Source organism: Grampus griseus, assembly GCF_964374135.1.
Source record: "Grampus griseus genome assembly, chromosome: 21".
Taxonomy (NCBI): Eukaryota; Metazoa; Chordata; class Mammalia; order Artiodactyla; family Delphinidae; genus Grampus; species Grampus griseus.
Genome location: NC_139015.1, coordinates 9,565,154 through 9,585,565, shown reverse-complemented (window position 1 = coordinate 9,585,565; position 20,412 = coordinate 9,565,154). Strand labels below are relative to the sequence as shown.

General features: G+C 43.1%; 1 protein-coding gene across 1 annotated transcript in view; it reads right to left on the bottom strand.

The window, feature by feature from the left end:
• CSMD1 (CUB and Sushi multiple domains 1) overlaps positions 1–20,412 on the bottom strand; it is a gene marked incomplete at its 3' end in the record, with an annotated part of 1,748,580 nt that overhangs the window by 42,934 nt on the left and 1,685,234 nt on the right. Inside the window, exons 52-53 of the mRNA XM_082680517.1 lie at positions 14,991–15,164; positions 312–485 (exon numbers count right to left, since the gene is read on the bottom strand). Of these exons, the coding sequence (XP_082536643.1) occupies positions 312–485; positions 14,991–15,164 (348 nt within the window). The remainder of the gene's footprint in view (positions 1–311; positions 486–14,990; positions 15,165–20,412) is intronic.

Genomic DNA, 20,412 nt, shown 5'->3' with positions numbered 1-20,412 from the left:
GGGATGCTGTTTCCACCTTGTCGTCCTGGGACAACGTTGGGGGAATGAATGCCTGACATCCCTCATCCTGGGACCCATCTGAGATGAGCTGGTGAGCAAACTCAATGTGGAGGGAGCCTGGAGGAGGCGTCGGAAGGACATGGAACGGGAGAAGGACCAAAGACGGAAAGGGAGGGGCGCCCACGTTCTCTCTCTTCTGACAGCTCTCCATCCTTTCTCTGAGCTTAAACGTGTCTGTGTTATGACCTAATGACAAAAGAAAACACCACGAAGGGAAGCACCCGCTGACTTAGTTCACAGGCTGTACTTACGGACACAGACTGGGGTGTGTCCGGACCACTTGTGGTCTTGCAAGCATATCCGGACGGAAGTCCCCACGAGCCGGAAACCGGGGTTGCACTGATAAACCACGGTGTCCCTGTAACTGAAGCCGTCGCCGCTGATGTGGCCGTTCACGATGGGATCCGGGGAGCCGCAGTGGCCAGCTGAAAAGCAAGCAAAACCAACAAAAACACGCTGGAGAGCTTGCCTTCTATAAAAGTACCACATCCGTGGAGAAACAACAGAGTCCCACGGTATGGCACGGGGAACTCTATTCAACATCCTGGGATAAACGAGGATGGAGAAGAATATACAAAAGGATAGATATGTATATGTAAAACCGGGTCACTATGCTGAACAGGAAAAATTAGCACACCATTGTAAATCAAGTATACTCCAATAAAAAAATCTAAACTTACAAAAGTACTACATTCAAAATTAGTTTATCTTTATTGTCAAGTGACTGACAGCACTGAATGCAAACATTATTGGAATTTTTTCCATTTATATATTTCTTATTTGATAGAGTTTTCTTCAACTCATGAATTTTTCTCAACAATTGCGGGTAACATAAGTAATAGTTCAAATATAAAATTGTTAGAAGGTATTTACTCAGTTATGGTTTCTCCGTTTCTTTTACTTATTGATATTTTATGTTATTTATCTATTTATTCTATTTCCAAATAAAGGCCAAAAGAAAGGAAGAGACACTTGGAATTAATATAAGTTCTGTAACCCTATTGAAAATGGGTAGCAAAGAAAAGGATGGAAGGATCTCCCGTGAGAGACTAGATTCCTGAACTATCTGTGAAATTCCAAAGGAAGGATTGACATCAGAAAATAAGTTCAATTTCAGAAAATGTCCATTTGAGTTATGTTTGAACTGATGTCTAGGGGAAACTGTCACATCCTCAGTTGAACACAGAAGTCCAGAGCTCAGGGGAGGGACACCCTGCAGACAGAGATTTAGGAAAAGCTAGATTACAGATGGAGGCTGAACCCAACAGGTGGCTGAGCTCGCCTGTGAAAAGTATGTACAGCAAGGAAAGAAAGGGCCCAAAGACGAAACTGGGGTGAACATCAATACTTAAGGGGAGGAAAACAGTACTGATGTGAGGACTCTGATATGTAAGGAGGTCGCTGGCAAACAGGGTGTCAGAGAAGCTTCAGAACCAGAGGGCTTCCAAGTGGGGAAGGAAGCTAGAGGAATTTTCAGTCCTTCGTGAGTCGAAGGCTGAGCGGAGTGACAAAGCTTCTTTGCCTGAAAAAGCTTTAATCCGGGTCCTGACACTCCCTCCAGGCCCACCTGTGCACCTCCTTGTAAAAGCCAACTTTAGCAAGCACCCTGCTAAGTCATCCTACAAGAACCCTCCAGCCTCAACATCTGATCCAGTTTCTCATCCCCACCCGCCACTGGTAGGTGGGTTCAGCCAGAACCCCTCCAAGCCCTGAGGTTCCCTCTCAGGAATGTCCCACCCGTGCCCCCTCCCTGCCCCTTGGCTGTGACCCCCACGGGCCCACACGGCATCTGGGGTTGAGCCATATCTTTGTGAAATCCCATCACCCTGGTCCCTACACCAATCGCTAGGGTCCTAAAACAAGTCTGCCTCATTATCTTTAAGGAGCGCCATGAGTATTCTTTCTCTGTAACAGTAGGAAGGTGCTGTGTGGTCCGGGAAAACTAGGAGAGGCGGGATTCCCTTCTTCTCTTTCGCTCTCCTTCCACTTTCTTTCCCTCCCCTCCATCCGTCCTCCTCTCTGCCCCTCCCGCCCACCTTTCCCCTCCTCACGTACATGGAAAGAGTATCTTGTTAACAAACTATGGAGCATTAGCAGTAACTGACATGAAAAGGATGTGAGTGACACACGGGTTTCGGATAGACAAGGAGAGTTCCTAAATTGTCCACTAAAACTCGCTCCTTAGGCTGGAGTGGCTGCAGAGCGTTTTGGGGTGGATTTCGCCTGGCCACTACCGCCCCGAATAGAGCACCCAGCTGCTGGTGCTTTACTCAGAGCACAGCAACCCCAAAGCTGAGAGCATGGCCAAAGTACTGTCATATGACACTCAGGGTTAATGCCACCATTCTGGAAGAATTCACAACAGTACCCTCTATTTCTGTTTAAGGCAATGCAGCTGCATTGTGTTATCCTAGGTTTGAACTAGATCTGTTATCAGCAAGATGACCTTGCAGAGGACAGAGGGAGAAAACCGCATCGGTGATACGTATCCCTCTTTGAGCAGAATCTCTGCCCCAACATTTGTAAGAGGTCGGGTCAAGTTGTGCTCGATTCGCTTGATCTCTTGTCACCTCCGCAGCTTTTCCACTCAGCCGGATCCAGACCGATAAAGCTGCTTCTGACCAGAAGCCAGATCGCCTCCCCTCACACCAGGCGTGACTCAAGCAGGGAACTGGGAGGAGGCTGAATGTTCTCCGGGGGTTGAAGGGAGAGCTTCTGAGGCTGTTATCCTGGAACTCGGATGCGGGCTCCCTCCCGGAGGCTGGGCTTTGCACGGCCATCTCCGTCAGATAGAGACGTGGAGCCCCACTCGCATCCCCGAGACAAGAAAGGAGCCAGAGCCGCCACGCGCGGGCCCACTGCCCGGATGCAGCCACTTCCGAGGCGAGAAAGAAATGACGTAATTTCTAGAAGCACACACAAAAATAACACACTCCAATCCTCAAAGAGAGTGTGGGCCACCTGATTCCTGGCTGTTACTCTGGAGAATGTCAAGCATTTGGGGGGTATCCTGAACCTGATCAGCACTCCAAGAGGAGGGACCCGGGCTCAGGGTAACCGAGATGCTGGAAAGGCTACATTGCGACAGAAAGTCCCCCTCCCTCTCCGTGATCTGCACAGCCTCACTCTTGACTTGGACAAACACGACTGGCTAGACTCACTTTTAAACCTCAATCATATTGTTTTCATCTAAGTTTTCAGTAGGAGCACATGCTTCAAGGCCGCACTCTCTGTTGAAAGCCCGGCAAATAAGCACTCCTCACGGCAAGGAGATATCTGTGCACCCCAGACACCAGAAGGCAAGGCTGACAGGCTTGTGTGGAAACAAAGGCTTCCAACAGCAACTCTTCTCTGACACGTGGACGCTTCAGTTCTGGGAGGAAGTGGCCTTAAAGACCTAAAGAAAATCAGGGATGTCTTTCAAAAACACTCCCTTTCAGCTCAGTGCCTGAAGGAAGAATTGACAGCCTCACCTCAAACTTCACTTCCTATTTTAAGTACATGTGGATGATGTCACTTCTGGATCTGAAGCTGGTAGAGAACAATCTGTTTGTCACTCGTATAACTTTCCAGCCCTCAGGTGAGTTCCTCTTTAAAACATTCAAAGCCTTAGACCAGTTATGTGCTATTCACAAATACAGAATATTTCACTTACAGCATTTAACCAAAATTTCAACAGTACCATGTCGAAATGTTGTAGAAGGGAAAAACTGTATGAGGTGGAATTTGAATTCAATGTACTCCGAGCTCTATTTCAAATTTAAGATTCTGTTATCCTATGATAATACTGGGATATGTCCTTTGTGAATTTTTTTAATGTAGCCCCAGTTTTGTTATAGACACACTATGTAGAAAGCATTTCTCTATCTTTGTAACTATGTTCAGATATCTGCTGACCGTCTAACATGTATTAGTCACTCATTAAACATTTGATGAAGTGAAGAGAGATAAAGTAACTTCACATTTTCAAAGCATTTCCAAATCCACTGTCTCCTAGGTGGCTTTCCTTTATTGGCAATAATTGAATGCTGACTAGCTGCGGGCCAGCAATGTCCTTGGGGCTGGGGATTCAAGGAAGAATAAGATACAATCATAAAAGAGACGGGAGGTCTGACACAGAAAGTGCCCCAGAGTGTTTGCCCCTAAAGAGGTGAGGATCAGGGGAACTTCCCTTGGTGGTCCAGGGGGTTAAGAATCTGCCTTGCAACACAGGCGACACCAGTTCAATCCCGGGTTAGGGAACTAAGATCCCACGTGCCCCAGGGCAACTAAGCCCTCGTGCCACAGCTAGAGAGAAGCCCACTGTAATGAAGGGCCCTAAGACCCAACTCAGCCAAAATAAATAAATAAATAAACATTGTTAAAAATAAATAAATAAAAAGTACATTAAAACTAAAAAGAGGTGAGGAGTAGAGAGGGACATGTAGCCCAGCTGGGCATCAGACACCCTGAAAGAGGCAACATTTAAGGCCTGAAGGGTGCACGTTTGTTAGCCAGGTGAAGGTGAGAGAATGGTCCCTGAATTGAGAACTTTTATTTATTTTTAGAGTCTCAGTTAAAATGAAGACTATGGAGCTATTGGACCAAACTATGCATTTCCCAGAAGGGCACCCATTTTACCCTCTTCAGTTTATGACCTTACATATTTCATGTCCTACATCTCCATAATTTTGGGTGCATTAAATTATTACTATTCCACTGAGTATAAAAAGCAGTAAAGAAGGATAAGTAACTCTATTAACTGGAAAAAAAAAAAAAAGAATTGGGATGAGGGCAGCCCTGCACATTTCAAAACAAAATATCAACTAAATAAAATAATGTGATTATCCAGTAGATCTGACACTGTGATGCCAGGTCCCTAGGTTTTGTGTTTGTGCTTTTGTTTGCTTGTTTCTTTTTCATTAGCATTTGGCTTCAGCTTAAACAAAGATCACTAAATGTTTTTTACAGGCAATTCTGTAGCCAGTGTCATCACACCTAGGAAATCAAGGAAGCCGAATTTCCTGACAAATGGCTCCATTAAAGTGCGGACAGAAAATCTAAGTGGAAAGCATGTGGCCTATTTTATTTTTACATCAATCCTACTCGTGAATTTAATAATCTGCCACTAATCAGAGCCTGAGCGCTCTGGCTAGCAAGGAGCTAAAGAATTAGGTAGAATGCCGCAAAACTGTAACTGCATATGATATTTAATTCAGTGGACAGATTGATTGATAGATACAGAGATATATCCTAAAGGAACTGCTGAATTTTCTTTTAGTTAAGTGTGAATAACCAATTCTACTACTTCCACATTCCTAGAACTTTACATTTTAATTCTCCATTTTCTCCCTGCTGAAGACAGGCATTATATGGAACGGGTAATTCTCCAACTGCTTAAAATTGTTCTTGAGAGAATCAGTCGCAGAATCAAGAATTCCATGCTGGGATGGGTATTTTCCAGTTCTAGTCAGGTGACTCTCTTTGTTTCACACACTATATCGTTAAAAACTATCATTCAAATTGGCCTGTTAAGACGAAGTGAACAATGGAATTGGAATTCCATGGAATTTCAGAAAAATTGAGATTTCATACCTGTGAGTGGGTCACAAGAGTCTGCAGGTTTCACCTCATTTGCAAAATGACTCCTCTGTGAAAATCACTGGCCTTTAAATTTATGCTACCTTAGATATAACGAAAGCTGTGTTGTTTTTATTTACTGTATTTTAGTTATTATGCTTTAGTTAGATGTCCCAAATAGAAAAGAGAATCTCTTTTAACGGTCTTTCTCGAAAACTGAGTTAGGAGGAATAAAATCTACCAAACTTCGCTAAAACACAGAGTGGCGGCCAGGTTGAATGAATGCCAGTCGCCTCTCACAGGGAGAAGTTGCCTTGGGGCTGCCATGAGCCAGACCCAGGGAGAAAGAGGGATGGGCAAGGGGATTCTCAGTTTCCTCCTGGGTCGAGGGTTTCCCACAAACTCGTCCCGCGTGGGAACTGGAGAAGGCAGACGGCGGCCCAGCCGTGTGGGAGCCCAGCTCACGGTCTCAAGCACAGAGAAGCCGCCAGCCCGCGGCCCTCACATCACGCAGCCTGGGCCAGCACACAGGCCAGGGGGACCAGCACTTCCCGCGAGTAACGCGTTTATCCCCCAGGGCAGGGCCTCAGCAGGACCAGCCTCTCCAAGCAGTGGTCCTAGAACATTATTGTCCAGAGTGTACACGCAGATGTTTTAGTGTGTGTCGTACAACGATTCTGAGTAGCAGAGTGAATCTTCTGAAAACTGCACCCTGGATGAATGGAATCCCTTGCGCCCTCTGTCCCCATACCTGCCGTTGCATCCCTGCTGTCTGGGAGTCACGAGCACGTACACTGTAGAGATGGAGTCCCACCCATGGGCAGGGTTTTGCAGCAGCTAGCTGAGCTCTCTGGACTGCGCATCACTGTTTCTGATGCTGCACTGATCACGGTCTGCAACCTGACAAACCGCACTGACTTTCAGTGGTGACTTTGCTGAGTGACAGACACAGAGTGTCAGATGTCAGCTGTGCCTAACCTCACAACAAAGGCAGAGTCTGAATGCTTCTTTCAAGTATTGAATACTTTCAGGGAACGTGTGTTAGAGTCTCTTACAATTACCTAGACTCGTGCAATTTCAGAAGCGAATTCTGTGATTTGGGAATTTAATACAGTTCCACTGGTGCCATGGAAACCTGCTCCTCCAGGGGACCTGCTGGGCGCGTGGCTCCCAGGTTACAGGAGTTCCCTGTGCTGGGCATCCTCGCTGCGGGGCCTGTGCGTCAATAGGAACTGAATAGCTGGATCTCTCTCCTGTCCTAAGGCCACACTCTCTCACACTCGCACATACGCACAAACACGTCGCCCCCCACCCCAGAATTCCCTATTTTAAGGTCACCTTCTTTTCACTGTGCCAGTTTGTATCAGTACAAATACTAAACATTGGTTTGGGGATTAGAACTGAATACATTCATACATTTTTAGAAAATCTACAAACCAAATATTCAACCTTCATGTTTGCTTTGTTATTATTGGTACTTATTGCTGAAAATAAAATAATAAGCGTTGTAAGTACGCTGTACCTGCAAGAGAATTAGAAATGCAATCTGCTTCATTCTGCCCATTCCAGTGATAACTCCAGCTTGGGGCTAAAGGCAGGGGTATTTGGCAGTGAATTCTAAAGCCAATAGCAAACACCGCTTGAGTATTAACAAATGGTCACGAAATGTCAGATGGATCAGATCCTCTTATGTACAGGGAACACGTTTAAGGGCATTAAACATCGATGGCTGGTATTTAAATCTCCAGATGTGTGCATATTAAAGGAACGCATTTCAGTTCTCACAAAGGAGACTTCTTTTTCTGCACGAGCAATTTTGAGGGGTAATGTTGAGCAACTTTGTGGAAGTCCAAGAAAATGTAGTAGCGCAGAAAGCACGTGAATCTTGGCAGGGATCGGCCGGTGCGGTGTGATGGGCTGTGCAGCACTCTGTGCCCTTAGTAACACCAACGACCAGGGCCCATCCCTTTGCCACAAAATACATTTGTATCACATCTCTGTTTGACACACCCTAGCCAATGGCCATTATTTTAAACCATATTTGATAAGAAAATTTCAGGCCAGTACCATGGTTTGGGTAGTCTCTGGGGCTTTCAGAAATCTTTCATCTGCCTTTTTATTAATGTAGTCCCTCAATGTACCACACTTTTTACCTCTATCACTTTGCACACACTGCCCTCTTGCATAAAACTTCTTTCACATTCTTGTCTGCCTGTAAGATGTCATATAACTTAATCCAAATCCACCCTGTGTTTGCAGTCTTCACAAACCCTAAAGGAATTACTGCCCATTAATACTCAACGCAAACAATCTCCCTTATTTTAGGTTTCCCTGCGGAAGGAGACTCTATCTCCAGGACCATCTGTTTACAATACCTACATGGTGAGGGTTGTTTTGATTTGAATTCAGCAGATAGAAATATAATTTTTCCTACCTATTTATCTCCACTCTGAGACTGTGAGTTCTAAGAGCGGTGTCATGGCCTCTGCACCAGCATTAGCCCCTGCCTGATCTAGAGGGGGTGTTCGTGAAAGGACGTGAATTCTTTCCACGATCACATTGCCATATTAGCACCGTCCCTCAGCATCATGTGACCACAGAGAGCCCCAGCCCGGGATGTGCTTGGTTCAGGCGAACCATCAGGACCTCCTGCCTCACAGTTCTGCACCTGTGCAGCTGCTGTTTGTTCTGTGGCTCTCATTTCTGGGATGACCCTAGTCCATTTCTGTGTGTCGGAGTCCCCTGTTCATCAAAGTGGCTCCCTCCCTGGGTATGGGGAGGACTTTGCGTGGACCTCTCTCCTGACATTCATCAATCTCAACTTTTTATTAAAGATACTTGGTTTTTATCTTATTTATTCCTTTGATGATAATTTCCTTACAAGAAAAAAGAACCACCTCCTATTTACCTTTACATCCTGTGCAATATTTCTTGAGGAACTGAATGAAAATCACTAGATAATATTCAGAAATAGAGACAGAAGCACTTGTGGCTGGGAGGACTACTGTGACATTTATCTGCGAGCCACTGATAATGCAGGTGTAAAGCGTGAAGATCAGCACTGAGTGTTTCCAAATACTTTACCTTCCCTGACTACCACACAGCCTAAGTTTTATACTGCAGATCACTTCTGTACCAAGATCAAGGAGGGAGGGGTTAATCTTTCTGCTCTGATATCCTTTTGCTGCAATATAAGCATTGTCATAATCACTTGTTTTATTAAAAATTTGTACGTGGATCTATCATCAAATACAAGGCATTTGAATACTTTCCAGTTTTATTCCCTAACAACTATGAAAAAACATGGTCTCATGATATCATTTTGAATCATGTCATTTAGCTATTTTAGCCACATGAATGTGTCACCATGATATCGTATTTACAAAAGAATTCGTCTCCTCATAGGTCATTATAGCAAATGCAAACTTACTTCAGATAATAGCAAAATAATCTAATGAAAAAAAGATAATGTTCTTTAGGTGGGAAATGTCTCAATCTATCACTGACGTCTTGAGTAAACAGATTAAAGAGGTAACAGAGGGAAAGACATGATGGGTTATTACGTGTTGAAAAAGTCTAAATGATATAAATGGTATTAAAAGATTAATGTAGCTTTCTACGATAGGAGACCTGGATTACAAATGTACAAGCTCGTGTAGTCGGTGTGCTCTGTGTCGGGTTCAATGCGAACTACCGCAGGGAAGATAAACAGAAGAAAATAATTAAGGGAGCATGGGGACAGTAAAACTTCCCTGATGGACTGTAAGTTACCTGATATGCAGACACGGGGTGAGCCTTCTCAGTGCTTAATCCTCCAGCCCAGGGAGATCTGTAGCATTGCACAGCACAGATGGTAAATCAGAACAAGTCCGGGGCAATTCACAGCACCCTGGGAGAGCCCAGTTGTAAAGCAGGGATGATGGCGTTGATTAAGTGCGGGCTAACCCTTTATAAAAATGTACTCTGATACACATAATGTATTACTTTGCCTAAATTTTAGGTATAATTATATTTGCACACAGGGTTGCCCAGCTTTCCTTATTCTATCTTTTCTCAAAGGTTCTAGCTTAGAATTCAGACTAGGTACCTGCAAACACAGCAAAGATTAGGTTCTCAAATGTTAGACAAAGAAAATCACCTGTCACCTCCTTAAACCCAGCTCTCCTACCGTTAACAATCACAAGACTCTCACTGTGGCAGCGTCTGTGCATACGCTTGGCCATTTCCGCTGCAATGATCATCAAGGAATCCGGCGTATTCTTCCCTGACGGAAACCACTGGAAATAACCATCGTACCACAACTAGAAATAAGCGATCCCTGCTCCACATGAAATAGAAGGAAAATCTCAGGCAAAAGCGTTTTTGTTCCAAGATACCTCACGCACAACTTGAAAAATGTTTTTGCCCAAGTATTTTGCATTGTGATGGAGAAAGCACGGTGGGTGTAGGATCAATAAAGCTGAGTCTAATGGAGCCCCAGACAAAACCTCCAGGTGGCCAACCACCTTCTATAGGAAGTCTTCATTGCATTTCTGGACAGATCCCGCATGTTAAAAAACAAATAAGGGAAAATATTTCTTATATTGGGTCTGAAAACGATTTTTCTGTACATAGCATCTGCTATTTCAAACCAATGAATGGAGCTGTTTCACCAATGTCATTAGCAATCCTGGTCCTTGCCCTTGGCAGATGTGTTTAATTAATTTTATTTTTGTTTCTTTTTCTTTTCTTCTTTCTCCCACCAACTATTTTAAATATTTGAAAATAGATATTAATTACTTCCTAACTTTTCTCTCAGCAAAACTTAGGATCACAAGTTTTCCAAACATTCCTCCAGTGTCATGGTTACCAGATCCTTCACCACATACACATTTCAATTCCTCAAGAGCCCATGTAAACTGTCTCACAGAACTGAAATGATCACCCCAGATATGGCCACCCAGGCTCACGGAACAAGATGGAGACTAGTCACAAAACAATATCAGTGTCAGAGGCATCTCTTCGCACAAATGAGCCTTCCATTGTCCAAAACACCCAGTCCTTCTGTGTGTGCTATGATTTCATAATTTTCTCCTCACCATGTACATTGAGTTATTTTGTTTTTTACTTTGAGTAAAATTTTACACTATTTCCATTATTTTCCTATGTCTAATGAAATCTGTTTGGCCTACCATTCGATTTGAAGGTTCCCTGAATCTGTCATCACATATTTATTCTCACTCTTTCAGCTAGCAGTGTTATGCCCTCATCCAGGAGCTAAATAAATGTTTTGGAAAGGACTAGAGTGAGGAGAGAGAAACAAACACCTGGAAACCTCCTTTCCAAATCACAGCAATCCACTGAACATCATTCACGTACCGTCCCTCAGGCAATCTTTTTTTTTTTTTTGCGGTACGTGGACCTCTCACTGCCCTGGCCTCTCCTGTTGCGGAGCACAGGCTCCGGACGCGCAGGCTCAGCGGCCATGGCTCATGGGCCCAGCCGCTCCGCGGCACGTGGGATCCTCCCAGACCGGGGCACGAACCCGTGTCCCCTGCATCGGCAGGCGGACTCCCAACCACTGTGCCCCCAGGGAAGCCCTAGAGTACTTCCTTTTAATGACATCCCACAGGAGCCAATGACTCGGCCAACTTCTCCCTGGTACCCGAAGCTTGCTTGGATGGGACTCTCCTGGCCAGGAGCCTCAACTGTACTTGAAACTCTCAAGTTCTCTTTGATGGACTCCTTCTCTTTCTTGGGGTTCCAGTGTCTGATATAAAAGATTCTCTAACCTTCATATTCACATCATAATTCTTCTTTACAGAAAAGACAGCATAAGGAGGAAGCTGAGCCCTTCTGCTTTCTTTCATCCACTTCCTTTAACACCAACTCTGATGAGTGAACTTGGGTTTTATTTCAAACGTCACTTATACATGGGCCTTACATTTCATGGTCCTGAATACTTCTGTTGTTCCCAGCTCGTGGCATATCTGTCCTTTAGGACATGGCCCTTCAAGTGTACTTCATTCTCTTAACTGGATTCATTGTAGACATCTGGTGTAACTGTCTCTGTTTCCTTGGGTAATTTCCCATTTCCTCCATATTGGGGTGATTTGTTTCTTAAAGTCAGAGTTTTGGGGGCTGTTTTGGTTTTTGAGGGTCCTGCCTCTTCTCTGTTAGAGTTGAAGTCATGGGATCATATAGACTATTTTTGCAAAGTATATGAATTTCTGGAAAGTATCCCTAGCAATTACCTCCTTCGTCACTGTGAGTCATTTTCCTTCCATGACTATATAGTTTATCCTCACAGGGTCCACATGAGCCTGAAGGTTACCCAAGGTCATTTAGCTTGGTAGAAACCCAGACTTTTAAGACATTCAAAACCATGGAAACATACAAAGGAATAATTCAAATGACAAGAAATGGAAAGAAAATAATAGTGGGATTGGTAAGCAAGAGGCCCAGGAACCGTGCAGGATGGAGAACAAAATCATCCATGAAGAGCCACTTAGGTCCTAAACACCCTCTTGGTGCAGGTGCCTTGGGGTGGGGAGTAGTTTAGCATGAAGGCTCATTTCTCCTCCAGTTAACCACAAATTTCTCGTCATTGGTCAGAATTAGCATAGTAGTATAACGGCCTTTTTAATTGTATCTCTTTTTTTGAGAGATAAATATATTGGTGAAGTAGTACAAAACTTAAAAAACTACTTATATAAAAAAACAACAACTACTTATATACCCTAATGTTAAGAAGCCTGTGTTCTATGGTCAACTTGCTTAGCTTTAATGCTGTTTTTGATGCACATTATTGGCTTTGCAACGTTGGGCAAATTCCTAAGCTCTAAGTTTTGTTTCTTATCTGTAAGTAGGAGTACTGAGCACTTACAATACGCCTAATGAGAGTTCAATAAGACAAAACTCAAAATGCACATTTTCAGTCATCAATAAATAACACCACTCAAATTACTATATCCAAACAGGGCATCTTGTTAATGTTTGGATTATGGAGGAATCCAACATCTACTCTGTCAGGTATCTGTGCCAGAGTTAGGATCACAGCCCCTCTTCCCTTTCCCCTTCTGAGCATTTTATAATCTTCTCCAGCACAGACATCACCTCTGTTCTCCACCTGCTGGCTCTTCTCCCCCCATTCTCTGCTGTGTCTCGCACAGCATTCTGGGTCCTGTGGCCATATATTCCTGCTGGGTTACACTACATTATCTACCCAACAGCCACCGATTCTTCAGGAAGAGAGCTATCCTTCACTGCCATATGCTGTGTATTACGGATTTTACCCCTTCAAGTCTCAGTGGTAGCTGGGAGACTATGTTTACAAACTTTTAAAATCTTTAAACTAAATTTATTACACATTCTTTACTCATCGGTTTATAAACATGTGGCTACGCATCATTTCTCACCCTTTTCTAATTGTGTCTTTTTTCTTTTAAATACTTCACGCCTTTCCAGTTGTATTATTCTTTATATGCCGTGTCCAAGTTCTACAACACTAATGTTTTATACATTATAATATGGACATTTTTCTTCCTCTTTATTTTCAGTTTAAATTCCTTCTGAGCACTCCCTCTTCCAAAAAGTGTCTAAGCCATATTGCATACCACTGAGGCCATGACTTTGAGCTTCTCCATCCAGCCAACTATTCAATATGCATTTCGTCCTTTCTACTTCAAAGTCCTCACCTTCGGTCAGAAGAATGCCACACAACAGGTAAAGGTTTATTTGCAATCAGTAAGGCTTGAGCTGGTCCCACCATTCAACAGTTACATAAACTAAACTTGACACTTAAAGCCCCTGAGGCTACCACTGCCCTACCTTCATCCCATAAGGCACTAATCAAATGTAAATTGCTATTACTTTCCATCTTACAATTCATAGCGGAGATGCAATTTCTTAGATCACCTAATCCCCTTCGAAGGCACCAAGTTCCACTGCAGTTGACGGAGAAAACCTACCCCAACTGCAGCTGCCTTACGGAGAGCACTACTCAGTGGCCAGTCTCACAAGAACACTTAGGAAAGCTCAGAAAATCCCAGAAGCACTCGGCTGAAAACTACAGTGACTACACTCAGCAGGAATATACACACACACAGTATTCGAGCAGCACTGATCTAAGTCTTGTACTTATCTGAAGGAAGTCATTTCATGGATAAGCCTGAAAACCTCCTTCTTTCATCAGTTGCATTTTTCTGGGACTGCTACTTTACTTTCATCCTCAAATTCTCCTGAGTGTTTCTTCAAATTCTCTCCAGTGAAAAGAACAGATTATTACTATTTAAAATTTACTGGTCCTGGCTTAGTTCCTAAAGCGAGCCTAGCCCACAGAGGTTCAGAAGCTTAAACCTTCCAGCTTCTACTGCTCTGGAATGATTACAAAATTACTGAGATCACAGAGAGAGTTCTAAAGGACTAAAGGCAGTTTACATATTTTGCAAATTACTTGGAGATCTAAAAGGAGCATTAGAAATCACTGCGCTGTAAGCTGCTTATTCAACAATTTTCATACACTTATTCAGAAGATTTTTCCATGGAAAATTTTTCAGCCCAATTTTTAAAAAAATTGTCATGCAGAAAATGTTAATCCTTGGGAAAAAGAAGACCAAGTTGCTATGCACACTTTCAATTTTAAATAACTCAGTGTCCTTATATTGACGGACATTAATATCACATTAACTTATTAACATACTTTTTAAAAAATTTTAAAAGGTAACAAAATGTATGATAATTTTGAAGTTTATTTTTGTGCATTCTAAAATCATGATGGCATTTGAGTGTAGTGACATGCTCAGCAGTCTATAAAATAGTCTTTGTGTCACTTAAGGCAACATGTGACCTGCATTTATTGCTCAGATTTTTTAAAAAATCCCTTTAGATACTTAAAGAAGAAGTCATATTGTAAAGTGCAGCATTAAAAACCCAGGTAGGCGGGCTTCCCTGGTGGCGCAGCGGTTGAGAATCTGCCTGCTAATGCAGGAGACACGGGTTCGAGCCCTGGTCTGGGAAGATCCCACATGCCGCGGAGCAACTAGGCCTGTGAGCCACAACTACTGAGCCTGTGCGTCTGGAGCCTGTGCTCCTCAACAAGAGAGGCCGCGATAGTGAGAGGCCCGCGCACCGTGATGAAGAGTGGCCCCCGATTGCCACAACTAGACAAAGCCCTCGCACAGAAACGAAGATCCAACACAGCAAAAATAAATAAATTAATTAATAAACTCCTACCCCCAATATCCTCTTAAGAAGAAAAAGAAAAACCCAGGTAGGATTTAGTAACACTCTGTCAGAGCATTTATGGCAAACAGTGCCATGCTTTACCCTGCCATCCTCTATTTTTAAGGTTTATTTGAGTTAAACAAGTGCCCGATGATGGATTAATTTACCCAGACAGCGAGTCTCGGGGCCGCTCCAGAGCCCATTGGCCAAGCATTCTCTGACGTGAGAACCCACAAGTGTGTAGCCTGTGTTACACGTGAATATGGCTGTGGCACCATACACTGTCATTGTTCCAATCTTGTTCCCATTGGGGGGAAAGGACAGGCTTCCACACGAGATCACTAGAAGGAAAACAAAAACAGAGTGAATATTATGTCAGGTCTGCAGACTGCTCTTTTGTTTAAAAACGACAAAATCTTCAGTCTTCATTTTCATTAAGAACACGGGCAGGGGTGTCACCTAAGGGTGAGACAGACACACCACCTAGGAAGCTTAATTTTTCTTCTCTTATATCCTTGAAATGAAAGCTTGAAAGTTTAGGGTGGAATCCAAAACATCCCTTCCTTTACCCACTGCTATTTTTTTCATCCTCACAGGTAGCTAAACTTTTCTTGAGTAAACACACAGTATACAAACATATTCACACACAAGCAAATCAGTCAAATGAGTTGGCTTTCTGTCCTCTTTTCGGTCTACACCAATCACAAGAATCACATCATAGTTACCAGACACCTATGTGTGTGTAGCAGGAATTAAGAAATGTGGGTGGTCTTTCCCAAAGTCATCAGCTGGTACAAAGTCATCAGCAGTGAGGAATTAAACCCGGGATGCCCACTGCAGCAGAAGGACTGAGTTCATGTTTTCTTTCGTTTACTTGCATAAGTTGTTGGGATCATGAACTCCATAAAAATGCTGACTATATAGGACATGTGCAAACTTTCTGAAAATTAAAAAAAAATAAAATCTAGACCTTAAGTGATTATAGATGTAGGTACCCAGTTCACACGTGTGTTCAGCATTACTGACCGTGACCACTTACACCCACACGATAACTCCAGTTGGGGAGATGAATGCAATGGTCGCTTTCATTATAGATACTTGTTATGCCACCTGACTCCCTGCACTCTCCAAATCCACAAGTTTGAGCACAAAGAAATCAGTAGAATCTCAGGGGAGGAGGAAATCATAAAGTCATCAAGGCCAGCTGTTCATCAGAGGCTGAAATGTGTTTTAACAGGTGAGAATAGAAGTGTTTGAAAAGCTCTTCTAAGAAGAGTGATACAGACTTCCTGATGTACTGAGTGAGTTCTTATGTGTAAAGGGCTTAGGGCAAAGCTGCCATGTAGCTAAAAATTACTGAGCCCTTATTAACAGTAAACTGATAGGAGGCAGTGCAAAGTCATGATTAAGAACACAGATCCTGGCTTCAGGCTACCCAGCCAGGTTCTGCTCAGCTCTGCCTGTTCCTAGCTCGGTGGCGCCGGCCACCTTCTCTAAGTCTCCCAGTCCTCCTGGTTCATCTCCTAAAGGTTAATACCAGCACCTGCCAGGTAGGGCTGTGCAGCGGATTCAAAGACAGGACTGTGGGAGCACCTAAAGCAATGCCTTGCACCTGACCAGGGCTGGGTCCCGGTTCGCTAACAGTGAAGCCCATCTCAGGACCTATTCAGGGAACTGAATCCAAAGTCTGAAGACCTTTACTGGTAATTCAAGTGAAGAAAATTTTATCATTTAGACCAGTCTTTTGAATTAAGCTGATTTTACTCCAAGACACGTAATCCTGGTTCCATTTCAGACGGACAGACAGACACAGCCAGGAAATGTGCGTTCTAGGGGCACTGCTCACCAAAAATTTGGGAAGTTCAGCTCTAGAGTATGTCATGATCAGAACATTATTGTTGTTGAGGGAACCATGAGGATTTCTTAGTTTGCAGGATTGTTAAACTCTTACAGGGTCATATCTTATGCATTTAGTGATACTGCTAACATGTTTGCTCTACCAAATGTCAATGGATTTGAGTCGGATTTAGCTTTTTTTACAATTAGTTATGAACTTTTCATTAAGCCTCTTCTCAAACATAGTATGAACTTCACCCTGAGCTATGATATTTAAAGATCCACTTGTAGCCATTCAGGATCATTGGACCGTGTTTTGAAACCTCAGCTTTTAGTAGGAAGTGTGAAATAGCAGTGAGGTCTGAGCACACCTCCTCTCAGAAGTCTTGACACACCGTTAATGGTGGACTAGCAGAAAGGCTGACTCTCTTCTATTCTTTTAGCCTCTGTTCAAAATATCCTGGTGACGGAACTATTTTAGGCTTGTCCGCTACTAAGGTTCACTAGACTATAAAGAAGAACTAATGGAACAAATATTAGCTTTTCAGCAGCTGGATAATGGGGTCTCGGTCGTAGAGATTTGATTGGCAGTAAACCCAACATGTTAATGAGGTAGGCAGCACCCATCTGAAAAGCTCCCCTAATTGAAAGGGAAAACCCCTCTCCCCTAAAAAACAAACAAACAAAAACCTGTGTCAAACATCCAAGGGAAAGCTTTATTTCCGTGTTCTTTTCTCCCATCAAGTTTTCAAGAATAAAGTCAGTAAGTTTGCTGTTTTCTCTTCTGTTAAATATATGTTCATACGCACAGTCAACTGTCTCCTCTGAATTCTCAGTGTGTCTTGCACAGAGGATGTGTGTCTTGGGCAGAGGATGCTCAGCTGAAGACACTCAGAGTGCCCCCAGCTCTGCCCAATTTACTGTTGATACTGTAGTATTTTCTCATTATTATTGTGGATTCTAAGCTTTGCTTCACCCCCCTGAAAAGCCTCTTTCCTTCAATTCTACAGTTATAGTCATGTTGAAATCCTCTACTTTGAAAAAGAAATCATATTGAGACAGTTCATTTCTCAAACCTGTGAAGTCAACAGGATTATGGATGTTATTGTCAGCAATACAGATATTATTTGTGAATGTGACAAATAAATAAGGTCAAAAGTAGGTAATTTCAAACATGTTCTCCCTGGAAAAAACCTTGTGAATATGCAGTTAGACAGGAGCAGCGAATACATGACATGACACACATGGGAATGGGGCAGTGCTGCCAATCGTGAAGAAAAGGTTCAGAGGACATATGATAGCTATTTTTAAGTATGTGAAGGCATGCCATGTAGACCAGAATCTGGAATTGGATTAGTAGGCCGAGAGAGAGTGCCAAGGTACATGGATCAAGCCAGAAAGAAGGCCTCGCTCAAAGTGAAAATGTCCATGTGAAATCATTGTCCCTGGGGTAGTCAGTGTCACATGAGTTATTTAATGCAGGCTGGACACTTACTTGTGAGTATATTTTCAAGAAAATTCACATTTAGGTCATTCTAAGTGATGACCAGTGTCCACACCAACACAGAATGGAATAAGAATGTCCACTCCGGGGTCTCCTATGGTACAGATGAAGTGTGCAGTCTGAAGGATAAATACTCCCACGATACTGTATGATCCACCCAGGCAGAGCCCCAGTTATCAATACAAAGAGAAGGCCATCAAAGACCAGCCTGCCGGCTCCACAGCTTGACCCAGGTCTAACTTAAGAGAACTCTGAACTAAGCAGTTAGAAAAGAGGTACAGGTCAGAAGTCAGACAATGTTCTTTGGATATCTATAATACAGCAAAATTCCAATGTGGCTCTCTAGGTCCGTGTGTATAACATTTTAAATGCAAAGATGATTTCTTTTGGATTCATGAATTTCTGTGATAAACATTTTCCTTAATTTTTAAAGCAGTAAGTCAAAAAATAAATACACATAACAAGAAAATTGCAACAGGCTCCAGCTTTTACACAGTCCTCGTGTTGGGGGGTTATATGGGCATCCCCAGACATGGAATTTTAATTTTGCTTTCTTGTTTCTTGAGGGATAACCATTGATAGTCATTCCTCCTCAAAGATGGGTGACTGCCGAGCTAACAGTTTCAAAGTGAGACTAAGGTCTCCTGTCCTCTTCACCCCTGGATACCTGGGCTCTGTCTATGGACATGGTGGAATATCCTAGAGTCAGAATAACACAAACTCTTCAAGAAGTGGCGACTATCCCAGCTGACTTCATAGTTGTTATGGATACGCTTAGAAGGTGGTCAAAGGTCATCTCTTCATCTGGAGCTAACTGGACAAGCCGAGTGGGAGCTCCTAACATTTCCAGCCCCTAAGCAGGTAGGTAACCCAAACAGTTAGATCCAGGAGATCCTGTGGACTGGGCCATTCTTAGATAAAACATAGGCAAACAACAAAATAAATAAAAATACAGCTCCTTAGCTGTAACAATGATTTGGATGACAATACATTTGAAGATTCTATTGGTTCAGTTCCAATAAAATGTAGACCTGGTGTTTATTCTGTGAAAAAGCCACCACAGAGTGGCAGATTGGGCTCACAAAAATGTGCTCCTTATGCACTGAAGGACTGAGTCTCCAAGTCACATCTTGAGCTTCCTGGTGGGGACAGATGTGGGAAGGAGCGAGCTCACTAATTCAGACTCTAACATGGAGAAATTCAGTACCAATTCAGTGACCAGACAACAGTCAAACCAGGACACTTTGGGGAATGATTTGGGAACCATTAATAAATAAGCTTCAGGCAGAGCTGTCCAGGGCCTGGGGGTGCTGCCCACTTGGATTATGAGCTCGCAGAGGTCCTGACCCTTCCTGATTCGCCTTTGTGATGCTGGTGAAGAGCTTTAGTGGGAGCTGCATTACCGTTTGTTCCATTAAAAGTGGAATTAGAATGATTATCACAGACAGTGAAGCATTATTTCTTTTGTCCTTTTTCCATTTTTCTTCTGGTTTTTTCTTACTAAGCTGTGTATTTTATAAATATGACACTAGTCTAACTGCTTGTTTTTGTGCATGATAATTTCCTGTGAACAGTCCCACTAAAGGTTGTATATTAAATATGTCTGAATCAAACAGTGCTCTGAACAATGCTAATATCGTTACATTTTTCTATTTATTCATAGTTATTATGAAACCCACTCAGAGGCTTAACTGCTTATCTTGTACCTACGAGAATAATAATCTCCCTTTTCAAGACAGTCATTATTTGAGAACACAATATCCTTAGCATAAATACACACATTCCCAAGATCCTAATTAAAAGGTCTGAATAGTTAGTGCATGGAATAAGATTGATCTTTTAAAATACAGGCCTGGATTTGTTTTTGAGCTGATTTGAAATATCGAGTATTCTAATATTTCAACATTTGTAAAATATGATTGTCAACAAGAAAAAGACAGCATTTAACACTTAATGCAGGGGTCATATATTTAAGTACGTCAGACAAAAATACACGTTCATGGGCTTCCCTGGTGGCGCAGTGGTTGGGAGTCCGCCTGCCGATGCAGGGGACACGGGTTCATGCCCCGGTCCGGGAAGATCCCACATGCCGCGGAGCGGCTGGGCCCGTGAGCCATAGCCGCTGAGCCTGCGCGTCCGGAGCCTGTGCTCCGCAACGGCAGAGGCCACAACAGTGAGAGGCCCGCGTACCGAAAAAAAAATATATATATACACGTTCATTGTTGTAATGAAAAGAAATGCCACCGGGT